This window comes from Babylonia areolata, chromosome 3, assembly GCF_041734735.1.
Source record: "Babylonia areolata isolate BAREFJ2019XMU chromosome 3, ASM4173473v1, whole genome shotgun sequence".
In the NCBI taxonomy this organism is placed as follows: Eukaryota; Metazoa; Mollusca; class Gastropoda; order Neogastropoda; family Buccinidae; genus Babylonia; species Babylonia areolata.
The window spans coordinates 50,889,881-50,912,282 of record NC_134878.1 but is presented as its reverse complement, the minus strand read 5'-3'; the positions used below and the strand labels follow the sequence as shown (position 1 = coordinate 50,912,282).

Sequence of the window (22,402 nt, the reverse complement as noted above, 5' to 3'; positions counted from 1 at the left end):
TTACAGATGACTTGAGCACGCTGTCATACACTATTGTTTGTAACTTCGTAGGTGACTGCCAGGATAAAAGCGACGAAACAGGCTGCATATATCCTCTGTGTATCAACACCTTCACGTGCACTAATGGCCAATGTTTGCCCTACAGTGATATGTGTGATCAGATTTCTCATTGTCTTGATCATCTCAGTGGATCAGATGAACAGGACTGTGATCAGTTCAAGTACTTAAAAGGTGTTCAACGCGTATGTTTTCCCTCTCCTGCTCTTATCAGTTTTAATGGCATCAACAAGTTCACGTCTGTTCCAATCAATTCCAGTGAGAACTGTCTTGACAGCCACTATCGTTGTCCTGGAAAGTTCAGTGACTGCCTGCCTATCTACACACGATGCAATGAGATGCACGACTGCATTGACCACCAGGATGAAGAAGAATGTGAGGACCTGACGAGTCCAGGATTTTTCAGATGCAGAGCGTCCAAAATCTGTGTACACAGTGACCAGTTGTGTGATGACTGGCCCCACTGCCCACTGCGTGACGATGAATAATTTATTACTGTGTGACAGCACTGAACCGCAATCTGCGCAGACAGAGGTGAACAGAAGCTTCAGCTTGCGCCGCGGCAGACTAACAGAGAGCGAGACACAAGAACAGCCAACAAGCTCAATCCACAGACACCGTCTTCAGGTGCAGCCACTGTGGCAGTGACTGTCATTCAACAGGCACTGCTCTAGCGCCAAATGACCATGTCTCCCAAGAAGCAGATCCATGGCCATTCGTGACCGACGGACGCCAATAGTCATTGTGTACATGTTTGAACATTCAAATATAACTTCAGATTTTTGAAAATATTATTTGAGCCTCCTGTTTCAATTTTTATAATAATTGGTTGTCTTTTGTTCATTAGATAAGAAGTTATGGAACAAGGAAGCAAAAAAAAATTAATAGCAATGAACAAGTAAACGAGGGGAAAGAATCTGTACTGATTTTGATTACGTGTAATCAAGAGTTATTTCTCTTCCACAGAAAACAACTTGGACGCACGTTCGAGAAATATTTGGTCATATTTTTTCTTCTGCTTCTTCATTGTTTAATTACACGTATAGCTAAGCCCATGTACCAGAAATGCGTACGAAAGACTCACAAATATTTCGGAAATAAACACAAAAATCAATATCAAACTGGCTTTCTGCAGGCATGTCAGGTTGTCGGAAGTTTACATCACGTGATTAGTAACGACCTCGATTGCGAACCAAATGCGCGCAGTCGGAATACTTCTGGGATTTTTCCGTCCATTAGCTTAGTAAAACGTCATTTTATCGTGTTAAGGCTTCAATGTGTTGTTGACAGGTAATCACTTTTTGTTCGTTAAGTGTCCGCTGTGTTTAACGTATCTTTTAAATATATGTACATTACTCTGCCGGGGATTATGCGTGGTGAGCAACTTAAACTTCGCCTAATAACTTTAGCTTTGCTTTTTGAAAAACAAACATTGTGAAAGATGTTGGCATTTGTTCAGCAGACGAATGAATATCGGAGTACATTGTATTCATCGTAAATTTGCAGGATCTGTTAAATATTGATAAAGCTAGAATGTCCAGAAATTATGTGTATGGACTTTGCCATAAACATTTTATAACAGAGCATAACAGAAACGTATCATCATATTACATGTATTCTGTCGCAGGTAGCTGGGTTTTTTCTCGGGTTGACAAACAGTGGAGCACTAGCGAAAAACGGTACCGTTATATCATAGGTATGACTGGTGTCAGAAAGATTTTTTAAAGACAAATTCACGATAGATTTTTTTTTTTTTTCGCGATTTTTCAGACGAATGATCCAAGTCAGCAGATCATACCAGAATGTGTTCCTGTTGCTAATGCACAGTCTGCTGGTATTTAGAATTTATGTATTTGATGCACTTTATGTAAGATACACCAGAATATGTGATTCACATGTTTACAGTTGCTTACAACCAGAACACATTCATGACATTGCAAACTTGGTTTGTTACAGTTTTGGTACCAGTATAAACCCTCATATCAATATCATATCAAGGCGTGCAGGCCTGACAAGGCCTTTTGCCCGCTTGAAGTGGGGAAGAAAAAGAGAGTCCCCACATATATCTGGTGCATTTTTCAACATTGAGTGTGCAATGCTTGATAAATCAATAAATATGTAAATGAGTTTTGTATTTAAAATTTTTTAAATGAATATCAAGATAATTTTTAAATGTATTCACTGTTCCTGCGGAAACAACATCTTGTGACAAATTGTTCCGAACATTTGTTACTCTGTTAGTAAAGAAATGTGCAAATCTAGAAGTTTTTACTGAAACTTTTAATAGTTTGTAGGAATGGCCTCTTGTGGCACTGTTCTCATTCAATGTAAACAAAGAGTTTATAGTTCTGCTGTCATATAATCCATGTGACATTTTATACATCTCTATTAAATCACCACGCAGTCTTCTATATTCTAAGCTAGGTAACTGAAGTGCTTGCAACCTATTTTCATAGTCCATATCAAAAAAGCCAATGATTCTTTTAGTAAATCTTTGTTGAACATTTTCAGTACTGTCTATATGTTTCACTAAATCCGTATTCCAAACAACATTCCCATATTCTAAGACTGGCCTGACTAATGACTTAAATAATGGCACCATTATGTCTTTACTTTTACACTGTATATTTCCAACTAATATTCCAGTCAATCTATTGGCTTTTTTAATGGTTTCATTAACATGAACATCAAAAGAGAGACCAGAGTCAACAATGACTCCAAGATCTCTCTCCGATGAAGTCTCCTGCAAGTCCATACCATCCATATAATACTTATAATGTGGATTATTTCTGCCTACGTGTAAAACTTTATATTTATTGCTATTAAATTTAATTTGCCATCTATCAGTCCAGTGTACTGAATTATCAATACTAACTTGTAATTTCAATCTACCAACCCTGGTATAGTGGTGACACTTAATGATAGTTCTGCACTTTGATATAATCATGATTATAATATTAATGTCAAAAGTGATTGTGTGTGTGTGTGTGTGTGTGTGTGTGTGTGTGTGTGTGTTTGTGTGTAATTATATTTCTGAAATAATATTTTCGTTATAATGAAAATATTTTTGTTAGAATTGCTTTCTCTGGTTTGCTTTTATTGATTGCATTTATCAGTGTTTCTTTCATTTTTGTTATAAATGTAGGTTACCTCTTTTGTAGCAGACTGGGAGTTTTTGACATGGCTGGTATTGCATAAAATTTCTTATATTTTGGTTTTACAAGATAATACTTTTGTATCAGATTTAGAGTCAGGCCCTCAGTTTTTGGCATTACTGGTTCATGTTGTTCTTTTCTTTTTCTTTTTTTTACCATTTATTCCTTTTTGTATATTCTCATTAGCTGATTAATTTTTTTTTCTTTTGTGTGTATATTCATAAACTTTGAAATTAGAGTTAAGAAACCTGTGATATAGATGAATTATTTTTTTATTTCACATTTGTTTCTTTGCTAAGTGTATTTTACATAGATTTATGAGATATTGCTCCTTATTACACTAAAGCTCAGTGGTGATGAATTGGGTTTAGATTTTAATGAGGTTGAAACCATGGTATTTGAAAAAAAATGAGTTGCTGGTTGATATTTTAATTTTATTGTTTACCAAAGTATACAGTATTTTGCCCTTTTATGATGGAAACCAACTTGTTATTTAACATCATCAATTTTTTTTTTTTTTTTTTTGGTTCTACTGCAAGTTCTGCTATTTATGTAGTATATATTTATATGCAAATTACATTGTTCTTGTTTCTTTTAATGTGATGGGTTTTTTTCCAGGCATTGCAGTTCAAACCAGTATGTATGAGACTGGTATTGGCTAGCTGAATGCTGTGACTGTTTCAAGATTTGACTGCAAATAGCCTTATATCTGCAAGCACCATATTTCACCACCATGGCTTCCAAAGTATCCAGACGCCGGCCTCCCCCAAGTGCCTACTCTTACCGCAGAACTCTGAGGGAAACTGAGATTGCCAAGACCTGTTACTTCTACAAGGATGGCGACTACAACTTTGCAGCAGTCAAACTTGCCATCCATCCCCGTCAATATCGTGGGATGAAAGCTGTGTATGATGAGTTGTCCACCAAAGTGAGGCTTCCATATGGAGTTCGGAGCATTTTCACCCCTCGTGGTCGCAATACAATTAGTAGTGTTGACGGTCTTGAGAATGAAGGCCACTATGTGTGCTCTACAAGGCGTACTTATGCCAAAGGGCTGGATCTCAATTGTGTGGCGAACCCTATTCGATGGAACTATAGAAAACCTCCAAGTGGCCAAAGAGCACTCAATTCTATTCTTCATGATTCAGAATATGATGAAGCACCAAGAGTCAAGCATGGAAGGTATGTGCGGGAACAAAAAATGGCAAATGCATACAACAGGTCACAACCTAAGAAACTAACTGTCCTAAGAAATGGAGATCCATCACAACGTCATATTTTACTCATCAACCGGAGAACAGCACAGACCTTTGAACAGATCATGTCAGACTTGAGTGAAATGTTTCAGGATGGAATCCAGCGAATTTATACCTTGGAGGGAAGGAAGGTAAGAATGTAATTCACTACTGTTTCTTCCCTCTGCTTCAAATACTTAGCTCCTATTCATTTCCTGTAAAGTTCTGTGTTTTTAGGACCTAGTTCTTTGTGGCACATTCTTGTGAATATCACCTGCTGTCAAGGGTTTCCTCATTCTACTCTAGTTCTTGCAGGACCTCAAACTTAATGCTCAAGTTCACCAGTCAGTCTGAACTGTTCTGTTTATGTTAATCTGTCAGAAGGCCTGTGCTGTGGTACTTGTAGCATTGCATTGCATCAGTCTTTTGTTGCAACAGATTTCTGTGTGAAATTTGTGCTGCTCTCCTAAGGGAGAGCACGTCACTACACTGAGAGCATCACCCATTTTTTGTATTTTTTTCTGCCTGCATTTTTTTGTTTTCCTATCGAAGTGGATTTTTGTTTTGTTTTACAGAATCTTGCCAGGGACAACCCTTTTGTTGCTGTGGGTTCTTTTACATGCTCAAAGTGCATGCTGCACATGGGACCTCGGTTTATTGTCTCATCTGAATGATTAGTATCCAGACCCTCATTCAAGGTCTAGTGGAGGGGGAGAAAATACTGGTGACTGTGATTTGAACCATGTGAATATTGCCTGATGTCAAGGATTTCCTCATCCTACTCTAGTTCTTGTAGGGCTTAGAGCTTAATGCTCAAGTTCACTGGTCAGTCTGTACTCTTCTGTTTTATGTTCATCTGTCAGGAGGCCTGTGCTGTGGTAATTGAAGCATGGAGTGGATCTCTCCAGTGCCATCCAATCTTTCTTGAACTTAGCTTTTGTCTGGACAATTTGAGATGATGGTCCAAATTTAAGTTTGCTCCTCTCTTCAATCTTGCAAATTTTGTTATTTCCTGAAGGAAACACTAGAAGTTTCTGACAAGGCAGTTGTGGTCAATGTGATTCGCTGTCTAGTGGTCTGTGGTGCCTAGATTGTTTTGTGTATTCTTTTGTGGGGAAGCAAAGTACTGTCATTGACTAGGGTGTTCAAGGCCCATCAAGGACCAAAAGTCTCAGCATTACTAGTACAGTGGAGGTTAATGATACCAAGCCCATGGCATCTTGTCTCACAGTGCAGTCACAAACTTTGACGTTGAAGTAATCTGTCAGGGTGTCGATGTCATTCTGTTTAAAAATACTTGTTTAGTAACACAGATCTTAGTTTGTCATAAAACATGTCTTTGGTTTCTTTGTCTCTTTCATTTCTTGGCCTATGGTGCTGTATGACATTCACTCTGGTTTCTTCTTTTTGGTCCTGAAGGAGGCTGCAGATGATGATCTTTGGATCATGGGCTTCCATACAGAGAGCACCATTTCTGTGTTGTTCTTGAGGGAATTGGTGCTGCTTAATGGGCATTTGGGCTGTTATCCTCTTCATGTCCTTAGTACAGTAGCATCTGCCCTGTGGCCATCTTCTCTGTCCACACTTGTGTCCATCTGGTTGCACTGATCCCAAGCAGGCCAGTGTTGTGGTTTATTTCTGCTGCATCGTGTTGGGTAAAAAAAAAAAAGTTTAACACATGGTCCAGTGTAAATTGTCATAGCTCAGAGAAGGGGAGTCAGTGTTGTAACTTAGGGCATTTCTGGCTTTCTCCACTTGGTAAGATAAATCCTCATCAGTTCATCAAGAAGACTCATCATTTTCTGTGGCTGAAATGTCTTGAACATTTATTTTGTAGGTGTTTTTGTAGCTGGGAATTTGTTTGAATAGGGTGGTGAAGTTGGCACTCTGCCCAGTCATCTGTTTTTGGCATCTGTGATTGGAACAGGCAATGGTATTTAGATAAGTACTAATTATTAGAAAGGAAGGAAGCAGTGAAATGCCCTGGGAACAAGCTTATTTATTTGAGTTGATAATTTTATTTTGTTGTTGTTGCTATCACCACCATTGATGCTGTTGTTGCTCAAGTTGTATTGTACAACTGTGCTTGAAGTGCAAGCTGACTTTGATCACATGAGCTCAGCATCCTTGAATAAAGCTTGTTTATGTTTTGATCCATCAGGTGGTGTCTCTGACTCAGCTGTTCAATGGACCAGATTCTGTATTGGCAGCTGGGAAAGAGCCCTTCAAACCATTGATAGGGAGGAGGTTTGAGCCCCACCCCCCACGTGGACAAAAAACTGATACTGTTGCTGACAGAATAAAAAGCCGACGTGATCGCTTGATGCACACAAGTAAGTAGAATTTCTGTCTTCTTCTTCTGTGTTGTGGCCTGTAACTCCAATTTTTCATAAGTATGTACAACTGGCATACATGTATGAGTGGACTTAAAAAAGATTATGTATGACCATTTTTACCCCACTATGTATGTAGGCAGCCTTAAGCTGTTTTGGGGGATGTTCATGTTGGGTATGTTCAGTTTCCACCCACATCCACTGACATGGATTATATGATTTTTAACATGCATATATTTATCTGCCTGTACATATAAACTTGAAGGGGTTTGAGGCACTAGCAAGTCTACACATATGTTGATCTGGGAGACTGGAAAAACCAGTATCCAACATTCCCCATCAGGGTCCATGACTGGGATTCAAACACAAAACCCTCAGATTAAAGGTCCAACACTTTTACCACTCCACTGTTGCACCTGTGTTGTGAGTGGAAAGGATTGTCATTGGTATATGTATGTGTGTGAATGTATGCCTGTGTTGTTCAAGCGTGTCTCTGCACCTTTGCTGGGGATACGCTGTTTGTTTATCTTGCCATGAGAGAATGGTAACTCTTGTCACAGTGAATTATTTAGGTGGCCATCACAGTGTTGTCCACTTTTCCTGAATGTGCCTGCTAATATTAGCTTTGTGGTTTGTTTTCCTAGCTGCTTTGAATTTGTACTGTTTCATTGTGTTTTCTTTTAAGGATTCCTCCTTTTCTTGAGTGGGAATAAGTTGTTTCACAATACAGAATTGAAGTTAACAAAAAATGTTGTTGCTGTCCTACTATTCACACTCTGATGGTGGCATTACCCCCACTCCACTTATCCCATGCCCCCCATACACAGCCTCATCCAGGTTCATCTGCCACAGTCCCAGTGGTGTCAGTCCTCAGTGTTAGGTCAACAGAGACCACACGCCAGAGGAGACCCTGCACTGCTGCCGAGTCATTTCTGGTGGTGTAACAAGGCTCAAAAGTCCCCTTGCAAATGTCACTATAATATAAATGATGTTGGGAGGCTGTCATTGGAGAGATGTGGTGGCAGCCTCCATTTTAGGGGGCACATACTCAGCTGGCTCCGTGACTTAGCGATTATTGTCATCAGTAGGGGGCATGCTAGATTTAATCAGAACAGGAAGCACCTGAAGTAACTCAGAAGCAGTGAAGGATTTCCCCATTGGAGTGTGGCCTCCTCGTGACCTAACATCAATAGTTCCCTGTAAATTGCCATTGTTGAGACCGAGACGGATGAATCCAGGTGTGTCAGTGCGGGAACAGTGCCACTGAAAAGTTACAGATGATGGGGTAGCATCAAAATCCAAAACATTTTGACTGAATGTTTTGATTTGCATTGTAGAGGGCCAGTGGAAAGTGTGGGTGACGACCAATGAACTGTCCACTGCCAGCACCACGGCACAAGTCACACTGACCGTGTATGGCCACAAAGGGCAGAGTACTCCACTGCCACTTGGCTTTGGGGATGGACAGCACTTCCAGAAAGGAAACATTGACGAGTTTGATGTAAGTTTGGTGATGTGTTGAGTGGAGTTTTTGTCATTAAGTTGTCAGTGTGGATGGGATCTGGTTGGTGTGTGTGTGTGTGTGTGTGTGTGTGTGTGTGTGTGTGTGAGTATGTGTTTGTTTGTGTGTGTGTGTGGTGGGGGGTGGGGGTGGGGAGTGCAGGGGTATTTGCATGTGTGTTTGCGTGCATGTGTGTGTGTCTCCCTCTGTGTGTGTGTGTGTGTGTGTGTGTGTGTGTGTGTGTGTGTGTCAGAGTCAAAATTTTGCTTTATGAAGGAGCATTGAATAAGCAGCAACTGCTTCTTTACATCAAGCCATCTGTCACAGGAATGACTGGATGTATTTGCCTTGTGGATGTTGTGTGTGATCCTTCTGTTAGGCATGGCGTTTGTGATACACGTGTAATTGGTGATTGTGAGTTTCAGGAAGGTGAGAATGTGCATGTATGAACGTTGTATGGTAGTGTGGGTTGGCTCTGGTGGTGACAGGATATATTATGAGTGAGTTCTTTCCTTTTCCTATATTTCTTACATTATGTTTTCTCTATTATATTTATGTTCTCTCATTATGTTCTTAGTCCAAACAAGGTTATTGTCAAGGATATTTTTTATTTTTACCAAGTGAAGTATCTTGTGTGAGACCCATTACTATGTATGTTGTGTGGTCAGTCCAAGATAGTAGATAGATCTTTGTCAATAAAGACAGCCAGAATTTTGTATGTGTGTGTGCACATGTACGTGTGTGTGTGAGTGAGACAGAGAGAGCGTGTGTGTATGTGTGCGCACATGTGTGTCTGTGTGTGTGTGCGTGTGTGTCTGTGTGTCTGTGAGTCACTGTGTGTATGTGTTTGTGTGTGCATGCGTGCATGTGTGCATGTGTGTGCGTGTGTGTGTGTGTGCATGTGTGTGTGTGTGCATGTGTGCATGTGTGTGTGTGTGTTTGTGCATGTGTGTGTGTGTGTGTGTGTGCACATGTGTGTAGTTATGTGTGTGTGAGATAGTGTGTGTATGAGGAGAGAGAGAGAGAGAGAAAGTGTGTGTGTGTGTGTGTGTGTGAAAGATAAAGAGAGAGGAGGATGTGCATACATGTTTTCAGTTGAATGGATATTTGGGTACATATATACTTGTCTACATATTCTTTACACTGTATGTAAGTGTGTGCGTGCTTGAATGTTAAGAAACTTGTGCTTAAATGATTAAATCTTTATGCTGTCTCGGGTTTTTTTTGTTTTTGTTTTTTAATGTTTCATGTTCATTGGCATGAATAATCTGTTGACCAATATTTTTTCGTGCCTTTTCACCTATGTGCAGTGAACAAATCCTGTTCTTTTGTATACGGGTATTCACATGCATGATATGTATATATATATATGAATATGGATGTGATATAGTTATAGGATACGTGTGTGAGTGTGTGTGTGTGTGTTGTGTGTTTGTGCATGTGTGAGTATGTGCATGAGTAACTGTTAAGTGGTTTAATGTTCCTTACATGCTATTCTTGGGCCCACAGATATTTCGAAATGCTTGTTTCCTTTCATAGGCATGTGCTTGTCTGCTCTCGTGCTTGGAGATCAGGGTGTGTACACTGCACAAACAAGCAATGTCCCTGCAAGTGAGCATGAAGCTTTTCTTCAGAAATTCAATGGGTATCAAATATCCTATACAGAGTTTGACAGCTGAGAGAAGCAAATGAGACCATGGCGCTCAGTACATACAGCCTGCCATGATGTAGAGCAGAACAATGGAACAGGGCTGCCCTGCTTTGTTATCATAGTGGCTGAATGAATAGACCTGTTGAGCTGTGGTTATGCGTCATATTTGAAGGCAGAATTGTGAGTTACTTGCTGTGATACCACAGGGTTTGTTTTTTTGGGTTTTTTTTTTTTTTGTGGCCCCCTTTATAAGATTTGATAGTGGAATGTTGACCTCTTATTTCTTTTTCTGATACTTTCTTGGTGTGTGTGTGTGTGTGTGTGTGTGTGTGGAGGGGCTGTGGGAGGGGTGTGGGTCTGTGTGTTCGGGTGATTATGGTGTGTGTGGTGGATAGAAGAGTGTGTGTGTGGGTGTTTGGGTGTGTGTTGGTGGAGGGGGGGGGGTTTCTATATCTGTGTGTGTGTATGATTACAAGTGTCAATGGTATTTAATTAAAGGCAAATTAGTTGTAGTTCATGCTTGAGTAGTCTCTACAGATGCCACTTATTTCCTGCCGATCACACGCTTCATGCAATGATAGACTGTGATTTTCAGATTGCAGGGGCTTGTGTCCCCCCCCCCCCCAACCCCCACCCCACCCCCCCACGCCCCCATCACTGTGTTCCCTGTGTCTCGTAAAGCAGATGCAAAGTTTCGGTGAATGATTGGTTATTTTTGTCCCACCAAAAAACCAGCCTTCCATATCGCCTTAAAATGAATCCCAGAAGTTGAAGATCATTTGCTTTTTTTAACCAGATCTCATCCCACCACTTCTATGAACTTCCTTCAAACATATTTGATCAGTTGATTGAGCATTTCAGGTATATTCCTTCCTCTTCAATGCAGTGTTTCAAGCATAACTTTCGCTTCCCCACCTTTATCCCCTGTCAAAAAAGAAAAAAAGAGTGAAGCTGAATTGTGTATTTTGTGGTATTGAAATACTGGCTTGAAGATAAAAAGCAAACTGTTGGTCATTTAAATGAGCATTATTATGATTCACCACCATCATCATCATTGTGATCATCACACATTAACACACACACACAGACACTCATGTGTGCGTGCAGGCACACACACACACACACACACACACACACACACACACACACACACACAAGGACACAAGAACTTGAAGAAGGAGAAAGAATCAGCAACTTTTTGTTTGTGCACATACGCACACATGCATACTTCATGAATGCATGCACTGCACACTGACATACACACACACATGGGCGTGCACACACACACACACACACACACACACACACACACACACTCTCTCTCTCTCTCTCTCTCTCTCTCTCTCTCTCTCTCTCTCCCCCTCTCTCTCTGACAGGTGATAGATTGTAGTCCTTTCTTTACAACCCACACATCCAGTGGTCTGGTCTTCCTGGAGTATTGATCTAGCCAGCCGTAGAGAGAAGGGAATGACTGGTGCTCACACAATGGGCCGTGGCACTGGACGAATTTCCCTGGAGGTTCTCTTGGCTGGGCTCATTCCAGGTGGAGCAGAAGGAGGGAAAGGGGTTGGGCCTTGCTAACTGCAAGAATTACGACATCTTCCATTTACGCAGAATAAATAGTGTGACTCAGGCCTTCACTGGGACATGTAGATAAATTGAAATGGGCTTTGTATTCAGACCTCTGTTGACAAAAAGAGGAAAAAGACAAAAAAAGGAAAAAAAGACAAAAAAAAAAAAAAAGATCATTGATGAAACGGTGGGAGAAAAGGTGTTACAACTGTAATCACCACTGCTTTTGTGGTGCCTTCGGTATATCTCATCCTTATCTGTTTTGCTGCCAACTTTTGGCAGCCATTATAATAAACTGTCACCAAGTTCAGAGCACTAAATCAAAGTTGATCCAGTGAAAAAGAAAGAATGCTCAATATGCTTAAAAAAAAGTAAGAGTATACTCTCTGTGTTCGTATGAGTACTTAAAGGGAGATTTGAACACAACCATGCATGGTTCACACACACACACACACACACACACACACGCACACACACGCACACACACACATACTCCCCCTGCCCCCAACCCCACCCCCACTTCCCCACTCATGAACAAACACACACTGAGTAAATGAGAGGGAATAAACTTGTGTTGCTGGAAAGTAGATTACATCTGCGCTTCAGACAATAAACGCAATAACAAGACAGTGCACTATCTCTCTCTCTCTCTCTCTCTCTCTCTCTCTCTCTCTCTCTCTCTCTCTCTCTCTCAGAGTAAATGAAAGAGGGAATAGACATGTTGCTATAATACAGTAAAACATAAAAACCAAACAAAACACACACACACACACACACACACACACACACACACACACACACACAAGGATACTAGAACTTGAAAAATGGAAAAAGAACAGACAGTTTTTATTATCGTTTTTACAGAGCTTAGTAAGAATCGGAGAAAGTGAAGTAGGAGTGAGATAATGTGGAGAAGGAGGGTTGTGGAGAATGAGAAAGAGAGAAGTAGGAGTGAGATAATGGGGAGAAGGAGGGTTGGGGAGATAATGTGGAGAAGGAGGGTGGAGGAGAATGAGAAAGAGAGAAGTAGGAGTGAGATAATGGGGAGAAGGAGGGTTGGGGAGATAATGGGGAGAAGGAGGGTTGTGGAGAATGAGAAAGAGAGAAGTAGGAGTGAGATAATGGGGAGAAGGAGGGTTGGGGAGATAATGGGGAGAAGGAGGGTTGTGGAGAATGAGAAAGAGAGAAGTAGGAGTGAGATAATGGGGAGAAGGAGGGTTGGGGAGATAATGGGGAGAAGGAGGGTGGAGGAGAATGAGAAAGAGAGAAGTAGGAGTGAGATAATGGGGAGAAGGAGGGTTGGGGAGATAATGGGGAGAAGGAGGGTGGAGGAGAATGAGAAAGAGAGAAGTAGGAGTGAGATAATGGGGAGAAGGAGGGTTGGGGAGATAATGGGGAGAAGGAGGGTGGAGGAGAATGAGAAAGAAGTAGGAGTGATATAATGGGGAGAAGGAGGGTTGGGGAGAACGAGAAAGAGAGAAGTAGGAGTGAGATAATGGAGAGAAGGAGGGTGGAGGAGAATGAGAGAGAGAGAAGTAGGAGTGAGATAATGGGGAGAAGGAGGGTGGAGGAGAATGAGAAAGAGAGAAGTAGGAGTGAGATAATGGGGAGAAGGAGGGTTGGGGAGATAATGGGGAGAAGGAGGGTGGAGGAGAATGAGAAAGAGAGAAGTAGGAGTGAGATAATGGGGAGAAGGAGGGTTGGGGAGATAATGGGGAGAAGGAGGGTGGGGGAGAATGAGAAAGAGAGAAGTAGGAGTGAGATAATGGGGAGAAGGAGGGTTGGGGAGATAATGGGGAGAAGGAGGGTGGGGGAGAATGAGAAAGAGAGAAGTAGGAGTGAGATAATGGGGAGAAGGAGGGTGGAGGAGAATGAGAAAGAGAGAAGTAGGAGTGAGATAATGGGGAGAAGGAGGGTGGAGGAGAATGAGAAAGAGAGAAGTAGGAGTGAGATAATGGGGAGAAGGAGGGTGGAGGAGAATGAGAGAGAGAGAAGTAGGAGTGAGATGATGGGGAGAAGGAGGGTGGAGGAGAATGAGAAAGAGAGAAGTAGGAGTGAGATAATGGGGAGAAGGAGGGTTGGGGAGATAATGGGGAGAAGGAGGGTGGGGGAGAATGAGAAAGAGAGAAGTAGGAGTGAGATAATGGGGAGAAGGAGGGTGAGGAGAATGAGAAAGAGAGTGACAAGGGAATGAGTACAGAGAAAGCACATAAATTTGTTGTGGTTTTTGTTGTTGTTGTTGTTTGGTTGTTGTTGTTTTTGCCGAAGAAGGCTTTTCAAGATGTGGAATAAACTGTAGCATACATTTCTCTTGAGAGATTTTCAACTTTTTTGTTCTTGTTGTTGCTGCTTTTTTTTTTTTTTTTTCATTGGCTGTCTTAATCTTTTCTGTGTTGATGATGTGTTATGAAGCCATGACGTCCAGATTTGGATGTCAGCTCTTAAGCTAGGTATTTAATTTCTCTGCTTGATGAAAATTCCACTGGGTCTGTCCACCTTGTACTGAACACCAGCCTGGCAGACCTAGTGGACTTGATTTGCTTCATTCCTTGGAGTGGCGATTACGTTATCTGGTTGCTACACTTGAAGGGCATGTGCCAAATATATATGGGGGTCATTATTGATCTCTGGCTGTTAACGGTAGCAGACTGATTGTTGGTGCTGCTGTGAGAGCCATTTCTGATCACAGACAGAGGTTGTTTGTGGGTGTGGGGTATCAGTTGACAGGGAGCACTTATTAAAGGACATGTCTACATACCTTCTGTTCATGGTCCGCTCCTTATTCATTATGCTCACATGTTCATTGTTTGAAGTTTTGACAGCATGTGGATACAGTGTTGTTGTTGTTTTGTTGTTGTTTTTTTCTATAGACCATATGTTTATTTGAAGAGGAGGAAATTAAAAAAGAATATCTGATCACTTGTAAATTCACACACACATGCATGCATACCTTTTTTCCCCCCTGTCTAAATCCACTTTTGTGATAGACATTAAACCAAGTAGCAACACAGTGATAGACATTAAATCAGCTACCAGCACACACACACACACACACACACACACACACACACACACACACACATGTACACACTCATAACTTGAACACCTACCCCAACCCCCCACCATCCCTCAATCCCCCCCCCCTTTTTTTTTTAACACACATTTCAGTGGCTCCCTGTGTCACAAAGGTTCCACCTCAAAACTGACCCAGTGTGTGTGCAGATCGCTGGTTAACACCCTCCTGCACACACCCATCATTGGCTTTGTTACTTTGTATCAATCTCACAAAGTCTTGGACATTTGACACCATTTACAACGTGTGCATGCATGTGCGTGCATGCGCACACACACGCAGAGAGATTTTCATCAACTGATCGGTTTACATGAATATGTATTGATGGTGTAAAGCATCCATTGTTGTTGTCATTTTGCTTTGTTTTCTTTATCCTTCTGTACTTTACACATGCCCCTCAGAGGTTTATGCAGCAGTGTGTATAAAGCAAGTAACAGATGGGTGAATATGTTCAGACTGTTTGACCACCCGTTCACTCTGCCTTAATCCTTCAGGATAACAACATAAAGCTGCCCGCTCGCTGGCACCATTGATCAGTCATACCACCTGTGCCCCACCTGGAGAGCTCCAGTTGTCTGTAGACACACATTTCAGTCTGTCTGATCTTATGTGTGTGTGTGTGCACCAGCTAAAAAGCTCCAGTTGTCTGTAGACACACATTTCTGTCTTTCTGATCTTATGTGTGTGTGTGTGTGTGTGCACCAGCTAAAAAGCACCAGTTGTCTGTAGACACACATTTCAGTCTGTCTGATCTTATGTGTGTGTGTGTGTGTGTGCACCAGCTAAAAAGCACCAGTTGTCTGTAGACACACATTTCAGTCTGTCTGATCTTATGTGTGTGTGTGTGTGTGTGTACCAGCTAAAAAGCACCAGTTGTCTGTAGACACACATTTCAGTCTGTCTGATCTTATGTGTGTGTGTGTGTGTGTGTACCAGCTAAAAAGCACCAGTTGTCTGTAGACACACATTTCAGTCTGTCTGATCTTATGTGTGTGTGTGTGTGTGTGTACCAGCTAAAAAGCTCCACTTGTCTGCAGACACACATTTCTGTCTGTCTGATCTTATGTCTGTGCACCAGCTAAAAAGCTGCAGTTGTCTGTAGACACATTTCTGTCTGTCTGATCTTATGTCTGCATCAGCAGGAGAGCTCTAGTTGTCCGCAATAAAAAAAAAAAAATAAAATAAAATAAAATAAAAATAAAAATAATTAAAATAAAATAAAGTAAAAAATAACAAAAAATTAAAATCAAAATTTAAAAAAAAAGAAAAAAAAGTTAAAGCAGAGGACAATTCTAAAGCAAACTTATCACCGCAAAGATGGGTCATGCAAGCCAGCCCAGTTTCTTATCTTCCACTGATGTTTGCATTGTGTTCACAAGCACTGTGCATGACATTACTCTGTTCTGTCATTTCTTGTGATCACAAGCACTGTGCATGACATTACTCTGTTCTGTCTTTTCTTGTGATCACAAGCACTGTGCATGACATTACTCTGTTCTGTCTTTTCTTGTGATCACAAGCACTGTGCATGACATTACTCTGTTCTGTCATTTCTTGTGATCACAAGCACTGTGCATGACATTACTCTGTTCTGTCATTTCTTGTGATCACAAGCACTGTGCAGGACATTACTCTGTTATGTCATTTCTTGTGATCACAAGCACTGTGCAGGACATTACTCTGTTATGTCTTTTCTTGTGATCACAAGCACTGTGCAGGACATTCTGGGTTTGTTTTTTTTCTTTTCTTGCAGTTACAAGCACTGTGCAAGACATTCTCTTTTCTCGCAATTGCAAGCACTGTCCAAGACATTACTCTCTCTCTCTCTCTCTTATTGCAATTACAAGCACTTTCCAAGACATTACTCACCCTCTCTTTTCTAGTATCACTCTTTTTTTCTTGTGATCACAAGCACTGTGCAAGACATAACTGCCTCTTTTCGCAGAGTCACTAGCACTGACATTACTCTTTTTTTTCATGCAGTCACAAGTCCTGTGCAAGACATTACTCTCTCTATTTTCTAGTGATCACAAGCCATGTGCAAGACATCACTCTCTTTTCCTGTGATCACAAGAACTGTGCAATACATTACTCTCTCATGTAATCACAAGCACTGTGCAAAATATATTTCTGTCTCTTCTTGCAGTTACAAGCACTGTGCGAGCCATTACTCTTTCTAGTAATCACAAGCACTGTGCAAGACATTACTCTCTCTAGTGATCACAAGCACTATGCAAGACATTACTCTCTCTACTGATCACAAGCACTGTGAAAGACATTACCCTCTCTTGTGATTACCTTTTTCTATATTATAATTATTATTTATTTATTTATTTATGCAAGCTTATCTATTATTTATTCCCCGTTTTTTGTTGTTGTTGTTTTTTTTGTTTTTTTTTGGTTTTGTTTTTGTTTTTTTTGTTTTTTCTCAAGGCCTGACTAAGCGCGTTGGGTTACGCTGCTGGTCAGGCATCTGCTTGGCAGATGTGGTGTAGCGTATATGGTTTTGTCCGAGCGCAGTGACGCCTCCTTGAGCTACTGAAACTGAAACAGAAACTTGTGATCACAAGCACTGTGTAAGACATTACTGTCTAGTGATCACAGGCACTGTGCAAGACATTTATCTCTCTCTCTCTCTCTCTCTCTCTCTCTCTCTAGTGATCACAAGCACTGTGCAAGACATTACTCTCTCTCTCTCTCTAGTGATCACAAGCACTGTGCAAGACATTACTCTCTTTTGTGATCACAAGCACTGTACAAGCCAATACTCTCTCTCTTGTGATCACAAGCACTGTGCAAGACATTACCCTCTCTTGTGATCACAAGCACTGTGCAAGACATTACTCTCTAGTGATCACAAGCACTGTGCAAGCCAATACTCTCTCTCTTGTGATCACAAGCACTGTGCAAGACATTACTCTCTAGTGATCACAAGCACTGTGCAAGACATTACTCTCTAGTGATCACAAGCACTGTGCAAGACATTTATCTCTCTCTCTCTAGTGATCACAAGCACTGTGCAAGACATTACTCTCTCTAGTGATCACAAGCACTGTGCAAGACATTACTCTCTCTCTCTCTCTCTCTCTCTCTAGTGATCACAAGCACTGTGCAAGACATTACTCTCTCTCTCTCTCTACTGTTCACAAGCACTGTGCAAGACATTACTCTCTCTCTCTAGTGATCACAAACACTGTGCAAGATATGACTGTTTTCTTGTGATCACAAGCAGCAGTGAACATTTCTGGTACAGTGGCATTGTGTGCCACACTCTGGGCATGAAGTAAGGATCAAGGAAGTGAGTTTGTGTTTGGAAGAGGCAAAAATTGAGAAAGCATCTCTCTCTCTCTCTCTCTCTCTCTCTCTCTCTCCCCCTCTCTCTCTCTCTCTCTTCTTTTTGCAAAAACTGTATCGAATCTGAAATCCACTTTCTTTTGATTTGCCCCAATTATAAAACCCTTATAGATGAATCGATTCATAAAAAAAATCTATCGTCAACCATCATTTCAGATTTACTTCTCTAATGTCAAACACAAATGAATATCTGACCAAAAGACTAGCAATATTTGTGTATAAAGCACTAGACTTACAACAAAACTGTATCAACAATATATAGCAAACATGATAGTATCTAACATAATATTGTCATTTTGTGCATTTTCTCACCCCATTGCAATGGGCTAGAGGCCTCTACAATTAAAATCATTCTGAATTCTGATTTCTGATATCTGAATTCTCTCCCCCCCCCCCCCCCCCTCTCTCTCTTTTCTTTTCTTCCCCAAATCTCACAAAACTGCAAACTACATTGCCTGTTGTCATGAGGATTGTTGTTGTTATTCCGTTGTCATGATGGATTGTTGTTGTTTTTTTTGTTTTTTTTAACCCAGATCAACGTTGGCAACATCGGTGAGGTGTACAAGATCCGCATCAGCCATGACAACACCGGAGAGTTCCCCAGCTGGATGTGCGACGAGGTGCGCATGCGTGACAAGGACACAGGGGAGGAGCTGGTGTTCCCCCTCAAGCGCTGGATGGCCCGGGAGGAGGACGACCAGGAGGTCTGCAGGGAGCTGCCCGCCATCCGCCTGGGGGACCCTCGCCTGCCAGGTGAGCTTTGAGTCGTCTCTTGTTGTGTCGTTGATGGTTATAATGATATTGAAGGTAGTGATGGTGTAGGATTGGTATGTGTGTGTGTGTGTGTTGGGGTTGGCGCGCGTGCGCATGTGTGTGTGTGAGTGAGTGTTTGTATGTATGTGTTTGTGTGTGTGTGCTGTTATTGATTACCATGAAGGTAAGTGTGTGTGTGTGTGTGTGTGTGTGTGTGTGTGTGTGTGTGTGTGAGTGAGTGAGTGAGTGTTTGTATGTGTGTGTGTGTTTGTGTGTGTGCTGTTATTGATTACACTAAAGGTGATAAATGGGTATCTATGTGTGTGCGTGTGTGTGTGTATGTGTGCGTGTTTGTGTGTGTGTGTGTGTGTGTGTGTGTGTATCAGTGAGTTGTGTAACTGACGGTAAGACAGAGAGGGAGAAAGAGAGAATATGTGTATGTTAAAAAGAATTGTTGTTTCCAACAAAGACAGCTGTAACAAAGATGAAACTCGAAATTCCTGACACCGTTTTGTCGACAGTTTGCCATCAGATGCTGATCATGAAATGACTAACACTGTCTTGTTGTTGGCACTCATATGCTGATTATAGCATTACTGACCCATGTTTTGCTGTTGGGCATCGTCCAGTCATCAAGTACGAGGTGACAGTGGTGACAGGCAACCTGTGGAATGCCGGGACTGACGCCAACGTGTACCTGACGGTGTACGGGGACAGGGGTGACACAGGTGTGCGACAGCTGTACGGAACTCCCAGGAGCCAGCTGTTCAGAAAGGGACAGGTTAGGGCTGCCGCTTGTAGAAAAAATGAATGTTCATGAAGAGCTGTTTAGAGTGAAGGCTTAGAGTTGTTCAGGTGGAGGGCCTGGCCAGTGATCTTCATGTTTGACTTTCTAAGTTGATGTGGAGCTATGTGATTTTTAACATGGTGTGATATAGAGAGGTGCCTGCTTTTATGATTTCGCCGTATTTTGTTACACTCGATCGCAGTTTGTTCTGACGTTACACCAATGACAAAATCATGCTTTCCTGTCGTAACATTACCCAGACGCTCTAGACCTATTGATCACGAGGCCAGGACAGTCACTACTAACCTTAGTCTCCTATGATGATGCTCAGCTAATCGAGTGTGTGTTTACATTGAGACAGTATTGAGTGAACCAGTCAGCTTAGTTGTTTGCCCAGACTAGAGAGAACGTGGCTAAATCAACTCGTGTCTCGGTCAAACAGTGTCTGTGCCCAGTGGATTGCTGATGTGGCTTAGAGTCTTGAGTGTTCCTACCAGATTCAAAATGTTCCCACCAACTTTCCTGATTGTCCCTGCAAACACCTAACAGGTGTTGGCATCTCTTGGCATAATGCAGTGTGGTGTGATGTGATATGGCATGATGTAGTGTGATGTGATGTGGGTGGCTTGTTGGAGTACAGTGCAAGATAGCGTTATGCACAGAAAATCATTGCATCAGGATGTGCAGAATCATTGTTCGCTTTTCTTTGTCGACAGTACAGTTGGCAGGTTAAATATTTGCTTAAAATCAAAGAAAACACTTATTTTCACATGCATGGTTTAGTGGCACGATTCAGTTAAGGTGAGAATTGAATTTACATATGTATGTCTTTGACAGTTTAGTCTTGACTTGATTAATTTGATAATAATATTAATGTTGTTGCAAGGTTTGTTCATTACATTCAGAGAGAGAACACTGGCTGGATCGTAAAACACTTTATTCTATTCAACTATAGGCTACGTTACATAGCGGTCCACACACAAAAGACAGTCAGAGTGGAGGCAGTGTGAGCCGTCACTCATGCAAGGGAAGAAGGGCAGAGAGGCAGAGACAGGGACAGCAGTCTATAGCCTGGGAAAGGAATGGCTGGCCACATTCCTTCAATGGTGCTGCCAGAGTTATTCTGAGGGCTGCTGCAGTAGCCGTGTGGTGGTTGTAATTCAGAGATAAAGTCAGGATCACTGCGTGTCTTAACTGGTTTAGTCTGAGAATTAGAACTGACATGTATATCTGCAATGGTTTAGCATGGGGATTAATTAACTAGTTCTACCCCACAGCAACATGCCTGCTACAACTCTCCTGGACCAGCTACTTCTTCTTCTTCTTCTGCGTTCGTGAGCTGCAACTCTCACGTTCACTCGTATGCACACAAGTGGGATTTTACGTGTATGACCATTTTTACCCTGCCATGTAGCCATACTCCACTTTCGGGGGTGTGCATGCTGGGTATGTTCTTGTTTCCATAACCCACCGAACGCTGACATGGATTACAGGATCTTTAACGCGCGTATTCATCTTCTGCTGGCATATACACATGAAGGGGTTCAGGCACTAGCAGGTCTGCACACATGTTGACCTGGGAGATTGTAAAAATCACCACCCTTAACCCACCAGGTGCCATCACCGTGATTCGAACCCGGGACCCTCAGATTGAAAGTCCAATGACCAGCACTACATGAGACCACTGCAGAAAAAACAGGGTGGTTCACTAAAACAGTGAAAAGTCGATGGATAATTGTTTATTTAATTGATCAAACAAAGCTTCGTTTTCATGCTTCCAGAATCCGTAATTGGTTCAGTTTAGAATGCCAAGTGTATCAAGCAAGGATGAACGAAATTAGAATAGTGTGATGGCATGAGAATACTTGTACCTGGTCCACAGAAGTAATCATGGTACGAGTAAACTCATACCTGGAGTAGAATGAGTTAACATATGTTTGTCTTTAATGGTTTAGTTGCAGAGTTTAGTTAACATATATGTACATCTTAACTCACTCCATGCCAAGAGTTTTTGCCCTTGCCAATCCCTGAAAACCCAGGGTTTGTATAGGATGGGGAAAAAATTGTAAAAAAAAACAAATAAACACCCAGACAATTGATATTTAGTATATGTATGCAAGGAATGTCATTCCATATGTGTGCAAAAAATCAAAGTATTTACTCACCATCTTGATGTTGATCGCGGTATACATATTTTGTGTATTTTTTAGCATTTTTGCACCCATCAGAAAGGTACACCAAGTGCCCTTGAACATGTTCCACATCACATTCTAACACTATTTGAGGAACTGAAGACCTAGTGCATGCAATGAAGTATGAACAGGTGGTGAAGAAAGTTGAAATTCACACATACAAAAAAAAATATTGTCTCTACATAATGAAAAAAAAAAGGAGTTCACTGTACACAAAAGCCTGATGTAGTATCACCGACAATAGTCTTGTCTTGAGTGGAAGAGCTCATGGCAGGTGATGCTGAGTCCTGGGAGGGAAAAAGGAAAAATTGTCAGTCCAATCACTGGTGAAAACACTTGCAAAATCGTCCGTTTCCTCAGTGGTTTCGTCGTCTGTGTCTGTCTCATCTGTTGGCACATGTTCCTCACTTTCCTCTCCATTGTAAACACTCTCTTCAGCGGCCAAATCTGTTTCTAGTTCATCGGGATCTGGTCCAAATTCACTGTCCGAAGAATCAACATTATCTCCTTCGACATCAGAGCCTTCAGCTTGGATCATTTCCAAAGCATCTTCGACGCTGAGTAACATTTCACCTCTCCGACCGTGTCGAACACTTCGCCGTGACGCCATCTTGTCAAACAACTTACAAAGCTGACAGGGGGCACGCTTTGTTGTCAACTGCGGTTGAGCTTATCGCGACACACACGCAGCGTGTGTGAATGAAAAGCTGACCAGAGGTGACGTAAGATATCACATCTG

The 22,402-nt window shown here is 41.6% G+C and overlaps 1 protein-coding gene across 1 annotated transcript in view; it reads left to right on the top strand.

Annotated features, from left to right (window-relative positions):
- The first annotated feature begins 1,237 nt into the window (after positions 1-1,237).
- Positions 1,238-22,402, top strand: part of LOC143280081 (uncharacterized) — a 197,780-nt gene continuing 176,615 nt past the window's right edge. The window contains 6 exon segments of the mRNA XM_076584590.1: positions 1,238-1,347; positions 3,831-4,599; positions 6,609-6,780; positions 8,118-8,281; positions 18,465-18,684; positions 19,314-19,465. Of these exon segments, the coding sequence (XP_076440705.1) occupies positions 3,946-4,599; positions 6,609-6,780; positions 8,118-8,281; positions 18,465-18,684; positions 19,314-19,465 (1,362 nt within the window). The 5' untranslated portion in view covers positions 1,238-1,347; positions 3,831-3,945.